Genomic DNA, 12,868 nt, shown 5'->3' on the forward strand with positions numbered 1-12,868 from the left:
CCAGCAATGAGAGAAAAATTCCTGCTCACAAATGAAAATTTCTTGCTTTAAACTAGGCACCAGTAAGTATGTTTCTACTTATATAGTATCAAGTTCCAAGGATTCACAGTGTGGGTCATATTTACAATGCTCCTCCTACTGCATGTTCTACATGCCCTTCCAAGCAGAAGCTTTGGGGAAGTGTTTTTCAAATACAGGGCCATATTTACAAAAGCCAGTCTCTCCTTTTAGCACCTGCAAAACGCAAGCATAATTTTGCACTTGCAATTTCTTTGAGGCTGCAGTTTTGTAAGTGCAAAGAGGGAAATCCACTGAAAGGTGGTCTCAAAACTTTGCCTCAAAAGTACCTGCAGGAAGACAGAGAAGTTAAACCTGAAAAAAAATATTTTTGGTTCACCAAAAATGGTAAGTGGTCTTAACTGGCTCTAAGGCAAGAGTCCCTCCTCATTCCTCCCCACAACTAGCACAGTGTCTTCTACAGGTCTCTCCTAGCTCCTAGAAACTGGCTAGGGTTTTCAGGGTTATATCCATGATAAGGATTTGAAAGATGCATTTTCAATTAACAAAGACAGAACAATGATAAGCATGATAAAAGCCAATAGCTTCCTTTCCATTAGATTAGTAAAATTAATCCATAAAGACTGAAGAAATTAAATTACTTTAAATTACTAAAGTTTTAAGTGGCCTGTACCTCAAATCTTCTCACCTATTTCTAGACACATGATGAATAAAAGCTCAAAAACAGCTCAGTGACTTCTGGTCTGGCCTGGTCCCCCTTTGTTTACGGATTCCCCTTCCCCTTTTATCAAGGATGATGTCTTTTGATGAAACATGAAGTGAACAGACTCCTGAAACATGCCAAACTGTCTCCATGACTACTACTGTCTTTGTAGTCATCTGGTCAAAGGAGACTGTTCACATATTATATACTTCTAAATATTCAGTCTGCCCTTCATCAGTAATCACAGAATCATAGAATATCAGGGTTGGAAGGGACCTCAGGAGGTCATCTAGTCCAACCCCCTGCTCAAAGCAGGACCAATCCCCAATTAAATCATCCCAGCCAGGGCTTTGTCAAGCCTGACCTTAAAAACTTCTAAGGAAGGAGATTCTACCACCTCCCTAGGTAATGCATTCCAATGTTTCACCACGCTCCTAGTGAAGAAGCTTTTCCTAATATCCAACCTAAACCTCCCCCACTGCAACTTGAGATCATTACTCCTTGTCCTGTCCTCTTCTACCACTGAGAATAGTCTAGAACCATCCTATCTGGAACCACCTCTCAGGTAGTTGAAAGCAGCTATCAAATCCCCTCTCATTCTTCTCTTCTGCAGACTAAACAATCCCAGTTCCTTCCGCCTCTCCTCATAAGTCATGTGTTCCAGACCCCTAATCATTTTTGTTGCCCTTCGCTGGACTCTCTCCAATTTATCCACATCCTTCTTGTAGTGTGGGGCCCAAAACTGGACACAGTACTCCAGATGAGGCCTCACCAATGTCGAATAGAGGGGGACAATCACATCCCTCGATCTGCTCGCTATGCCCCTACTTATACATCCCAAAATGCCATTGGCCTTCTTGGCAACAAGGGCACACTGCTGACTCATATCCAGCTTCTCATCCACTGTCACCCCTAGGTCCTTTTCCGCAGAACTGCTGCCTAGCCATTCGGTCCCTAGTCTGTAGCTGTGCATTGGGTTCTTCCATCCTAAGTGCAGGACCCTGCACTTATCCTTATTGAACCTCATCAGATTTCTTTTGGCCCAATCCTCCAATTTGTCTAGGGCCCTCTGTATCCTATCCCTGCCCTCCAGCGTATCTACCACTCCTCCCAGTTTAGTATCATCTGCAAATTTGCTGAGAGTGCAATCCACACCATCCTCCAGATCATTTATGAAGATATTGAACAAAACCGGCCCCAGGACCGACCCCTGGGGCACTCCACTTGACACCGGCTGCCAACTAGACATGGAGCCATTGATCACTACCCGTTGAGCCTGACAATCTAGCCAACTTTCTACCCACCTTATAGTGCATTCATCCAGCCCATACCTCTTTAACTTGCTGACAAGAATACTGTGGGAGACCGTGTCAAAAGCTTTGCTAAAGTCAAGAAACAATACATCCACTGCTTTCCCTTCATCCACAGAACCAGTAATCTGATCATAGAAGGCGATTAGATTAGTCAGGCATGAACTTCCCTTGGTGAATCCATGCTGACTGTTCCTAATCACTTTCCTCTCATGTAAGTGCTTCAGGATTGATTCTTTGAGGACCTGCTCCATGATTTTTCCGGGGACTGAGGTGAGGCTGACTGGCCTATAGTTCCCAGGATCCTCCTTCTTCCCTTTTTTAAAGATTGGCACTACATTAGCCTTTTTCCAGTCATCCGAGACTTCCCCCGTTCGCCACGAGTTTTCAAAGATAATGGCCAATGGCTCTGCAATCACAGCCGCCAATTCCTTTAGCACTCTCGGATGCAACTTGTCCGGCCCCATGGACTTGTGTACGTCCAGCTTTTCTAAATAGTCCCTAACCACCTCTTTCTCCACAGAGGGCTGGCCATCTATTCCCCATGTTGTGATGCCCAGCGCAGCAGTCTGGGAGCTGACCTTGTTCGTGAAGACAGAAGCAAAAAAAGCATTGAGTACATTAGCTTTTTCCACATCCTCTGTCACTAGGTTGCCTCCATCGTTCATTAAGGGGCCCACACTTTCCTTGGCTTTCTTCTGGTTGCCAACAGACCTGAAGAAACCCTTCTTGTTACTCTTGACATCTCTCGCTAGCTGCAGCTCCAGGTGCGATTTGGCCCTCCTGATTTCATTACTACATGTTAATTCTGGACTTTTATTTTTGTGAAAAAAGGAAATTTACTATTTGTTAAGGCAGGACAATGTGACTGGCATTATACTAGTCAAAGGAAATTACAGTCACTGCTCTGAGGAGCTCACAACTTAAGAGTCCAATACTGCAAAACTTAAGCACCTCAGTAATTCTACTCACTGAAGTAGTCCCACTGAACTCTATGGCATAACCCACTTGCTGTAAAATTATTCATGTTATCCTAGGAGTGAAATATGGTTAGGACTGAGAAGGTATTTCCATCATATGCTCCTGTTCTCAAGCACTTATGACTTCAAAGAAGGAAACGCCCTTTGAGTTGAAATTGCTTATTTTTTGTCAGCTCAGAGGTGATGTTTTGTTTTGGAAAGTTTAATCAGTTCTTGGAAATCCATTGACTTCAGTGGATTTTTTACAGATGCAACTGAAAGCAGACTTTGGTGCAAGATATTGGTGCAAAAGCAGTGTTTGCAATATGATCTCTTATGTCCCTAACATTCTCCAGCTGAAAGTGAGATAGTCATCAGAAGTTATCTTCTTTAATTTAAAAATATTTTGAGCTCCAGGCAGAGTAAAATGCTTCCAATTTTGTCTTCCAACAAGATATGAAAGTTTAATACTTCCCGCTGTCAGTTCTGATTTTGCTAATGTAATGAATTTTCACTTCAAGATCAGCAGCACGTTAAAAATTGATAGCATTGTAAAAAACACATACACACGCGCACCTTGGAATCGACCAACAACTAGAGCATATCAGCATTACAAGCTAGCTACATCCACTTCCTGTACAACTGCTATCATATATATTATCTTGACTTGTGTGTGGTCATATGTCAACACATAAAGTCGAACTAACCGCTATGTGATGAACCCAACAGTAAATTGCTTCAAACATATTAACAGTTTGTGTTTACCACAGATTGCCATTTCTGTATTATTGGTGTGAACACTTTTTTTAAATCATCATATCAGTCTAGTGGACTGTTTAAAATTATGTTTTGGGTCACCCACCTCTAAAGGGCAAATACTAAAGCCCATCTATAAAGAAATGCTTCCTTCCCTCCACTGGTACCAAATACGGAGTAACTGACCCAGAGCTCTGTAATCCCCTTCAGCTGCACTATCCAATCAGTACCAGCAAGAAGACAATTCTCCACAAGTGTGTCACTGCTCACATCCTTCTGCAGCAGCCAGTGGTGACTAACCCACAAACATCAGTTGCCATAAAGGAGAGAGTCTACCAGCCAAACAAGGTGCATCAGGGAAATGTGGTTATCCCCACATAGTAAAAATATAAAACTCATGCACAATACAGTAACTTGGTTCACAAGTAGATAGATCAAAAGACTGAGTTGAAGACCCCAATGGAGAAATCCAGATTATTCCAGATTCAGTGTGTTCTTAATTAAACAACTGCAGCTGTTCTGATGCTGCAGAGAGTCTGTTTTGTACGGAATACACCATAGTAGAATTTAGAAGTGCCTAAGTGCATAACATAAGCACTTTTTATCTACAGCCTTGGAGAAGTTCTAAATTTGTATTTAATAGAGGATTCAGTGTTATTAATTCATTAATTATTAGTATTACTGAGAAAACAGAACAAATTGTCTAACTAGGATCCCAATTTGTTACTCTCTACCCTTTTAATATACCCAAGAATAAATCCCAGGAACTACCACACAATATACACAGTAGGGTTTAAGACATTGCAGATTCTTCCATGAAGTTTCCCACTTTAACCCTGTGTGTCCTTGACAACTTGAAATCTAAGAATCTCATTCTCCTCTCACTTACAATTGGTTTCACTTGATTTCAATTGAATTATACCTGATTTACACTGGTATAAGTGAGAAGCGTCTTTTAAATGAAGATAAGCTTTAGCCATTATTTCTGGATCTATCACCCTAAAAAGAGCAACAAACTCAAGGTCCGAAGCATGCATACGAACACGTCTACAGTAGCTTGACAGAAGCTGCAAATGCTTTCTTCAGCAATCTAACAGAAAAGAAATATGCACCAATATCATAAGAATGCCTAGTAGTAAAACCAGCGGTGGTGATGAAAGCTACCCAGACTTTCCTTTGGTAGATGAGCAGAACTGTTATTTCTGTTTCAGAATGTCCACACAGGTGTTTGTACCGATTTAATTAAATCGGTTTAAAGTCAGACCTTGTTATTCCAGTGTAAATCTGTATGTGGATTGTTGTATCAATTTACATGGAATAAATGGGCTAAACCTGTTAACACAACCTACTCACTGTCCAACATTAAACAGCACTAAACAAGGTTCAGAGTTTGGCCTATAGAGACCTCTGCCTGCTTAGTATCATGGCAAACACATCATTAAGGATTATTTTAACCTTTTATTACAGATAAAGAAGAAAAAAACAGTTAAAGCATTTAAAATGTTAAAATTAAAGCCATATTTAATACTTCACAACATCCCTTGTTCCCTTTAGCTGGAAAGAGTCTTAAAAGGAAAAAAAAACATATTTGACACTCTCTGGTAGATGATTTAAAGATGGTGGTAACTGTCCTTTGGGGGAAAAAGAAGTCGTTAATTCAGATGAGTTGGAGTCGTTGCTGCTGCTGTTAAAGTCCAATCCCATTTTATCTCAGGTGGCGTTTGGGATTCAGCTGGAGCTGATACGGATAATGATGTCATCTGGATCCTTCTCTCTGGCCTGATCTGGTCAGATCATTGCTTAGGATTAGGACAAAGAAGATCCAGGAGATGGCGGGGCGTGGCAGCCATGATAGTGAAGCTCACTCCTGTAGTCAATATCTGTTCTTCTCATTTTCCCCCCAAAGTCTCTTTCTTTAAGGATCCACAAAGAGAGAGATGGGTGAAATAACCCATCCCCTCTTTATTTTATCCACCAATTAGGCCTAATATCCGGCACACCAATCCTCTCGAGTTCTACATCTTCTGTTTTTACCAAGTATGATTTTAATACAGTCCTTGAACCATATCAGTAGGCCCTTTTATTTAGCCTAATTTAGTCTGTTTGGTTCTATTGCACCTGTTTATAAAACATTCACTGTCATAGGCAAAGACTTCTCCTCTGCCTCGTGGGTGCTCGACACCCCGCCCCACCTCTTCTCGCCCCTGCACCGCCCTCACCCCACTCTGACTTTTTCCACCCCAGCCCCACCCCCTTCCTGCCCACAAAATAACCAGAAATAAGTCTAATTTAAGCAGATATAAGCATCCACAGTCTTTTGCATCTGATTAACTAAACCTTTAATTAAGCCAGTGAAACTGAATATAGACAAGTCCTGAGTGGGGAAGAGCCTACTGTGCATTGATGCCTGGGCTCCAGTGCTGAAAAAAATATAGGCACAAAAAGCCAACACTACATTTCCTAGAATAGTAGAGAAGTTTCTGCATAGTTATTTTTCAGAACTCACTTAGAAAGAGAGACGATAGTGCAGATGAAACACTTGAAATAGAGATATCTCATGACCTTTCAGGTTTTAAAAGAATTCAAGAGGGAAACATGCTGATCAGGGTGAGAGAAATAGGAAAAATGTCTTGAGAAGTATTTCTGAACAATGTTCACTTTTCCATGTTCGGTACAACTGAGTGGTAGGTGGCACTCGTTATTTATTTCCGTTATTCCGAACAAGGCATCATCCTCGTTAGGGATAGGACTTCATCTTTCTTCACTGTGGCAGTAATGAAAAAGAAACACCGCACCAGATATGGTCTGTAATGTTTATTCAAAAGTAACAACGTACTGCTTTTCCTGATTCTCAATGAGTGACCGAAGATTTTCATCGAAGAAGTCAGATCCTCAGAAGCGCTGAGCTCTTCTGAAAGGAGGTGAGCATCTTCAAATCCTACAGAAGATGTGGCTTAATGGCTCAGCACCTAACAGGATTAGGCAGCAGTGAAGAAATGCCTTCAGTATCCCAGGGCACAGTGTGAAAGGGTTTCATAACATAAATGAATTGAACTGCATATCCCAGAGGAAGCAAAAGTATGCTATACGTTGAGAAGTTAAATGAACTGCCTCGCTAAACATGCTGAACTCATGTGCTGCTATAAATTTGTTATTCCTCTCTTGCATGAAAGAAGAGATTTTGAACATAAATGAAAACAATGAATAAAGAAAAGCCCAGGAATAGGTTAAACAACAAAAGAACACACAAAAAGGAGAGCAGAGAGGTAAATAAATCCTCTACAGAAATTCTGCAGCAAATAACCCCTCAAAAGGTACACTGGTTTACTTTTTTTAAAAATCACCTATTGTGATGATTTTACATAGTTTAACAAAATTGCTGATTTTATTGATTTGTAATTTCAGGCCATATCTACACAACCAAAACAAGTTTCATTTTAAACAGTTCTGAAATTTGTTGTGTCCCAACTGTTATTAGCAGTGTTTCTTCTTGACTTCACGGTCAGAAAAACTATGCTACAACCATGTTAAGTAATCATGTTTTAGCTTAAGTAGCCACAAAGTTTCAAACTGTCCCTGATACATGGTGGGTTTTTTCTGGCCACACTGGTAAGGAATCATTATGTTGTAACCTGGTTGGGATACAACCATGTTTCACAATGGACTTAAACAGTCATTTCTGTAGCACAGAGGTTGTTTATAGCGCAGCTTTAACCATAAAGGGAGACTGGTTCCAACACAGTTTCACACAATATGGTACAAGCATAGTTCCATTTGGTAGTGTACATGGACTTTTACCGTTAGCACTGTCCGGAGACAGTCACTGTCTCATCTATACTACAAAAATAACCATGTTGTGAGACAACCATGCTGTAACTAGGTCACCTGACAGAGGTGAAATCGTAGCATAGACAGACCCCCAAATGAGGCTGTAGTTTCAGAAGAATCACAACACAGATATCAGCCACAATATTGACAACAGGGGATGGAGGTGGCAGGGGCTAAATCTGTCTTTAAAAATCCGTTTAATCTAATCTAGGACTACAAACACTAAAATGCCTTAATCTTAGTCATATGATTATTGCATGGTCTCACTATAGGTCATCAGTGAAGGTAGACTATCGAAGATATGGTGCACCACAAAAGTCATTGGCCTCCTAAAGCCTGGAAAGGACCCAAGTCAAGCATCAAGCTATCGTCCCATATCATTATTGTCGGTGTGCTTCAAGGCACTGGAGCACTTGGTCCTACAGCGCATATTACCTGACGTGGAGAGAATTTTGAGCCCTGACTGAGCCGGCTTTCGCTGAGGCCATAGCACATGCTACCAAGTACTTGCGCTGACCACATTTGTTGAAAATGGCTTCCAGAGAAACTTGAAAACAGGCGCTGTTTTCATTGATCTAACAGCGGCGTGTGATACGGCATGGCACACTGGCCTGCTCGTGAAGGTATCACAGGTCCTGCTACCTTGGGTCATAGGCATCATTGAACTGTTCCTCCACGATAGGAAGTTCAGAGTCCACATGGGAGAGAAGATGAGTGCTTGGAGATGACAGAGCAATGGGTTACCCCAGGGCTCTGTGCTTTCTCCAACCCTGTTCAACCTTTACACCAGTGACCTGCCAACAATGGAGTCACAAAAGTTCATTTACACAGATGACATTTGTTGTGGTACCCAGCCCTGGACGTTTCACAAGCTTGACGCCACCTTGAACTGGGACATTATACAGTTAGCTGACTACTGTAAGGCTTGGTGCCTCCAGTCAAGCGTCATAAAAACAGCATCCAATTTGTTCCATCTTCATCACGCCAGCGCAACCTGAGAACTGAAAGTTTATCTCAATGGTCAGACAGTGAAGCATGAAGTAGAACCGGTCTATCGAGGTGTAACCTTAGACCGCACACTGAGTTACCATGCCCACCTGAAGAAGATAGCAGCTAAAGTTAAGATGCACAACAATCTTCTTAGCAAACTGGCATGTTCGTCATGGGGTGCTCAAGCTCCAACTTTGCGGATGTCAGCTCTTGCTATCTCATATTCAGTGGCACAGTCCCGTGCACCAGTTTGGTGTCAATCATCACACACCAAACTGGTAGATACGCAGTTACATGCCGCCATGTCTATCATCTCTGGCATCCTGTGTCCGACTCCATGGCTTCCAGTTCTGAGCAATATTGCCTCTCCTCATATCAGACAAGAGGTTGCCACTGGCAGGTTACTAGAGAAAGTACACGCCAACTCAAGCCTGCCACTGCACAATGACCTTTTTAAACCACCAGCTGCACGTTTGCTGTCACATTGCCCATTATGGTCTCATCCGCCACACCAGGATGTTAGGGTGGAAACACTCTCGCGAGAGGAATGGATATCTGTTATAATCCCCAACCAGTCCCTCGTCACCAACTCCACAATCTGCCTGCCTGGTTTTGACCTGCCCCATCCCCAATGGTTCCTGTTGAACAGGTTTCGGACCGGGCAAGGTCTCTGTGCCACTAATCAGTATCGCTGGGGTTTTCGTGACAGCCCTTTGTGCAGCTGCGGCGCAACACAGACGATGACGCACATTGTCGATGAATGCCTGCTGACTAGGTTCAGCGGTGGCCCAGAAGAACTGCATCACGCCACTGAAGATGCCAACGCTTGGCTAGACGACTATGCACACGCTAAATAAATAACTATAGGGCAGAGTTAAAGTTGTTTGGTGAACTAACTTTGCGTTTTCATACCATAAAAATATCTGTATTTCTTTTAAGTTTAACCTTAATTCTGGATTTCCTGGTTTGTAGCACTTGTTTTTAAGATTATTTCCACATCTCTACCATATTTTACTCTAAATTCCTGATGCATACACCCAACCATAACTCCATCTTAATATAGTTTTTGTCTGGGAATAACAGAACATGTAATATTATGACCTAGGGTCTAAGAACATGGATTGCAAATCCAGGAGAAGCTAAATACTTACCTAGTGCATGACTACAGCTGCGACATGGTTCAGTAAGACTGACAATTGTCTGCTGCAAATCTGCCCTGGGAGGAGTAGGAGGTGGGTTAGGATTTTTCCAGCCATTACATTTGCAAGATTCCACAGCCTGAAATAAAAATAGACAGTTAATATATCTACCACACAACTAATGTATTTCATGTTTTCTAGAAATACACAGAAATAAAGTAGAACTCGTTACTTAAAAGCAGAGAATTCACAATGATCTGTGGCGGCCCATAACTGCTTCCAGCTGGTCAGAAGATACCAGCTGAGAAAACAGACAAGCACTCCAAACCACAGGCTAACTCCTCTACAGCAGGTCCTCACTCCAACTTTTGTGCAAAAGCAGCATTCATCTATTTGATGTGCTGGCTTCTATTGCTATATCATCTAGACACTTTTACAATTAAAACAATAAAATAAATAGGTCACCCATCCGGTAGCATCCGCATCACTGCCCTGTCTTCTATCCTGCCGACTAGGAACCATACAACACACCACCATACAACAGACATGTGAAGCAAAACAAAATAAACAATACATCACGCAATAGAGGCGTCAAAACCATAGGTCTGAGCAAACCACCAAAACGAGGGAATTCCAGAGGCACTGGTCTCTACTAAGGAAATGCTGCTGCTTATCCTGGAAGATTTAGATCCAAATATTGATGGCAAAAGATGCCCAAAAAGAACGAGAAGTACTTGTGGTACCTTAGAGACTAATACATTTATTTGAGCATAAGCTTTCGTGGGATAAAGTCCACTTCATCAGATGCAAGCAGTGGAAAATACAGTAGAAAGATTATATTCATATATATATATATATATATATATATATATACACACACACACAGAACATGAAAAAATGGGGGTTGCCATTGAACATTGTTCATGTTCTCTGTATATATATCTTTTCCTACCGTATTTTCTACTGCATGCATCTGATGAAGTGGGCTTTAGCCCACAAAAGCTTATGCTCAAATAAATGTGTTAGTCTCTAAGGTGCCACAAGTACTCCTCGTTCTTTTTGCTGATACAGACTAACACAGCTACCACTCTAAAAGATGCTCAGTAAATCTTAACTAACAGGACTGATAACATGATAAGGTAGGCAGTGGGGCCTCCGGTAGCCAAATTCCAGACATTCAGGGGTGAAGTGGCAATGTTCCACTGGAATGCTAGCACTTGAGAAGCAAAGTACTTGGTACAAGAGCAGCACTGAAGGTAATTTCTTTTCTGCGTACCAGCATCAAAGCAATTAAAGACTTTCTGGATTTTCCTAACTGAACTCATATTCCAATCTGAAGACCCACCTCCAAGAAAAGCATCTCCTCTCTGCTCTATATTTAGAAATATTTGTGTACTGCACTGTAACAAGATACACAATCATTTGCTGTTCCAGGTTCTTAGTAATGAAATTACTGCATAATACTTAACAGTAACTTAAAAATACGTGTAGTACTTCAATTTGTGGTGTTAATGTCTATCTTGTGTGTTTCATTATGTTCAGAAAAGGTATGAAAAATAAATATTTCATGTAGCTTATTCCACAAAAACTTCATTGTCTTTTGTTTTGAATTGCCTTATACCTAAGGTACCAGTGCCCAACAGAGGCTGCAGCTTTTCAAGTACCAGAACTGAAAATATTAGCCAACTGTGATTAAGTAGTTCTTCAACTCCACCATTTCAAATCATGCAACCTGTGCACTAAGCATTGCAATGCCAGATCTTTGCTGGACAACACATAACACGTTTTCTCTCCATAACGTTTGAACAATCACCATTCACTGGATATATTTGGAAGGGCTCGTGGCACCACCAGTCTATCCCTGTGATACCATATGCACGCCAAATGATAGTTTGACTGCACCCAATGTAGTCAGGCACATTAGAAGGGATGCAGAAGGTCCATGCAGCAGCTGAAGTCAACAGGCTGACTTAGAATTACCCCTAGAGGTTCCCAGGAAGCACATAACAGCACACCACCCTTGGAAAGAGGAAGTGTGCTTCTCCCTCCCCTTCCACACATACATGCTACTGTCTGGGCATGAAATGGTTGGCAGAAACGTGAGCAGCTATCTGCAGCTGAGAGGTGTATCCAGGTAGGGGAGGGAACCACTAAGCTCTCAGGTAGGGTTGTCAGGAGTCCAGTCAAAAAGGGGATCTGGCAGGGGTGCCGGAACGGGGGGCCAACGGGCCATGGCCCCATCACTTAAAAGCATAGCCCTCCCACTTTTTACCAGCCATAAGGGCGAGCGACAGGGGGGAAGGGGTGGAGAGGAGCGAGTGGGGGTGCAGCCTTGGGGGAAGAGGTGGCACCGGGATGCTTCCTCGCAGGAAGAGGCAGCTTGGGAGCCAGCCACAGTTTGGGCACCAGTGGCCCCTTCAATTTTAGGGAACTTCCACCACTCCTGGGCCTGGCAGTGTCCAGTCAGTACTGCTGACCAGACACTAAAAGTCTGGTTATTGGGAGTAACCGCAATCTCCCTGCGGAGAGAGCAGGAACAGCAGCAGCTGCTGCCTGGAGGAGCTTCCCAGCTGCTGATAGAGAGAACGGGCTCTCGGACCCACAGCTCAAGCCTTTGGTGGAGAGGTAGATACTGGCACCGCTACTTGGGGGGATCCCATTCACCCCCCGAGCCTGTGCCCTGATTGCCCCTTCCTCATCCCCTTGCTCTGGGGACCAACCCCCCCCTTCTGCCCCACCCTAGCCCCTCGCTCCTTTTCTAAGCCAAAGCCTGACTGCTGTGCCCCAGTTGGGCGGGCGGGCAGGCAGGCTCCACGTCAGCTTCTCCCAGCCTGGCTCTCTAAGTGGCAGGTGAGTCCCGGGGGAGGGAGAAGCAAGCAACTGAGGGAGAGTGGGAGAGGAGTGAGTGGGGGTGTGGTCTCGGGGAAGAGGAAGGGCAGGGCCTTAGGAGAAGAGGCAGGGCAGGGGATGGGGGCAGGGGTGTCCGGTTTTCAGCTATTGGAAAGTTGGCAACCCTACTCCCAGGAGATGAGTCTGTATGTGGCAAAAGGGAGGGTCAGTTCTGGAGGAGCTAGGGGCGGGACTTATAGGAACAATTTTTTCCAATAATTTTTTTTTTCCAAATAAGCTGAGGTATGGAGGATTTATGTTAATTCTAGTGAATTT

General features: G+C 43.0%; 1 protein-coding gene across 1 annotated transcript in view; it reads right to left on the reverse strand.

Annotated features, from left to right (window-relative positions):
- The window catches only part of KAT2B (lysine acetyltransferase 2B), a 69,727-nt gene that overhangs the window by 48,440 nt on the left and 8,419 nt on the right, over positions 1-12,868 (reverse strand). Inside the window, exon 2 of the mRNA XM_077808739.1 lies at positions 9,716-9,842. Coding sequence (XP_077664865.1) covers positions 9,716-9,842 — 127 coding nt within the window. The remainder of the gene's footprint in view (positions 1-9,715; positions 9,843-12,868) is intronic.

The sequence above is a fragment of the Eretmochelys imbricata genome, chromosome 2 (assembly GCF_965152235.1).
Source record: "Eretmochelys imbricata isolate rEreImb1 chromosome 2, rEreImb1.hap1, whole genome shotgun sequence".
Classification (NCBI taxonomy): Eukaryota; Metazoa; Chordata; order Testudines; family Cheloniidae; genus Eretmochelys; species Eretmochelys imbricata.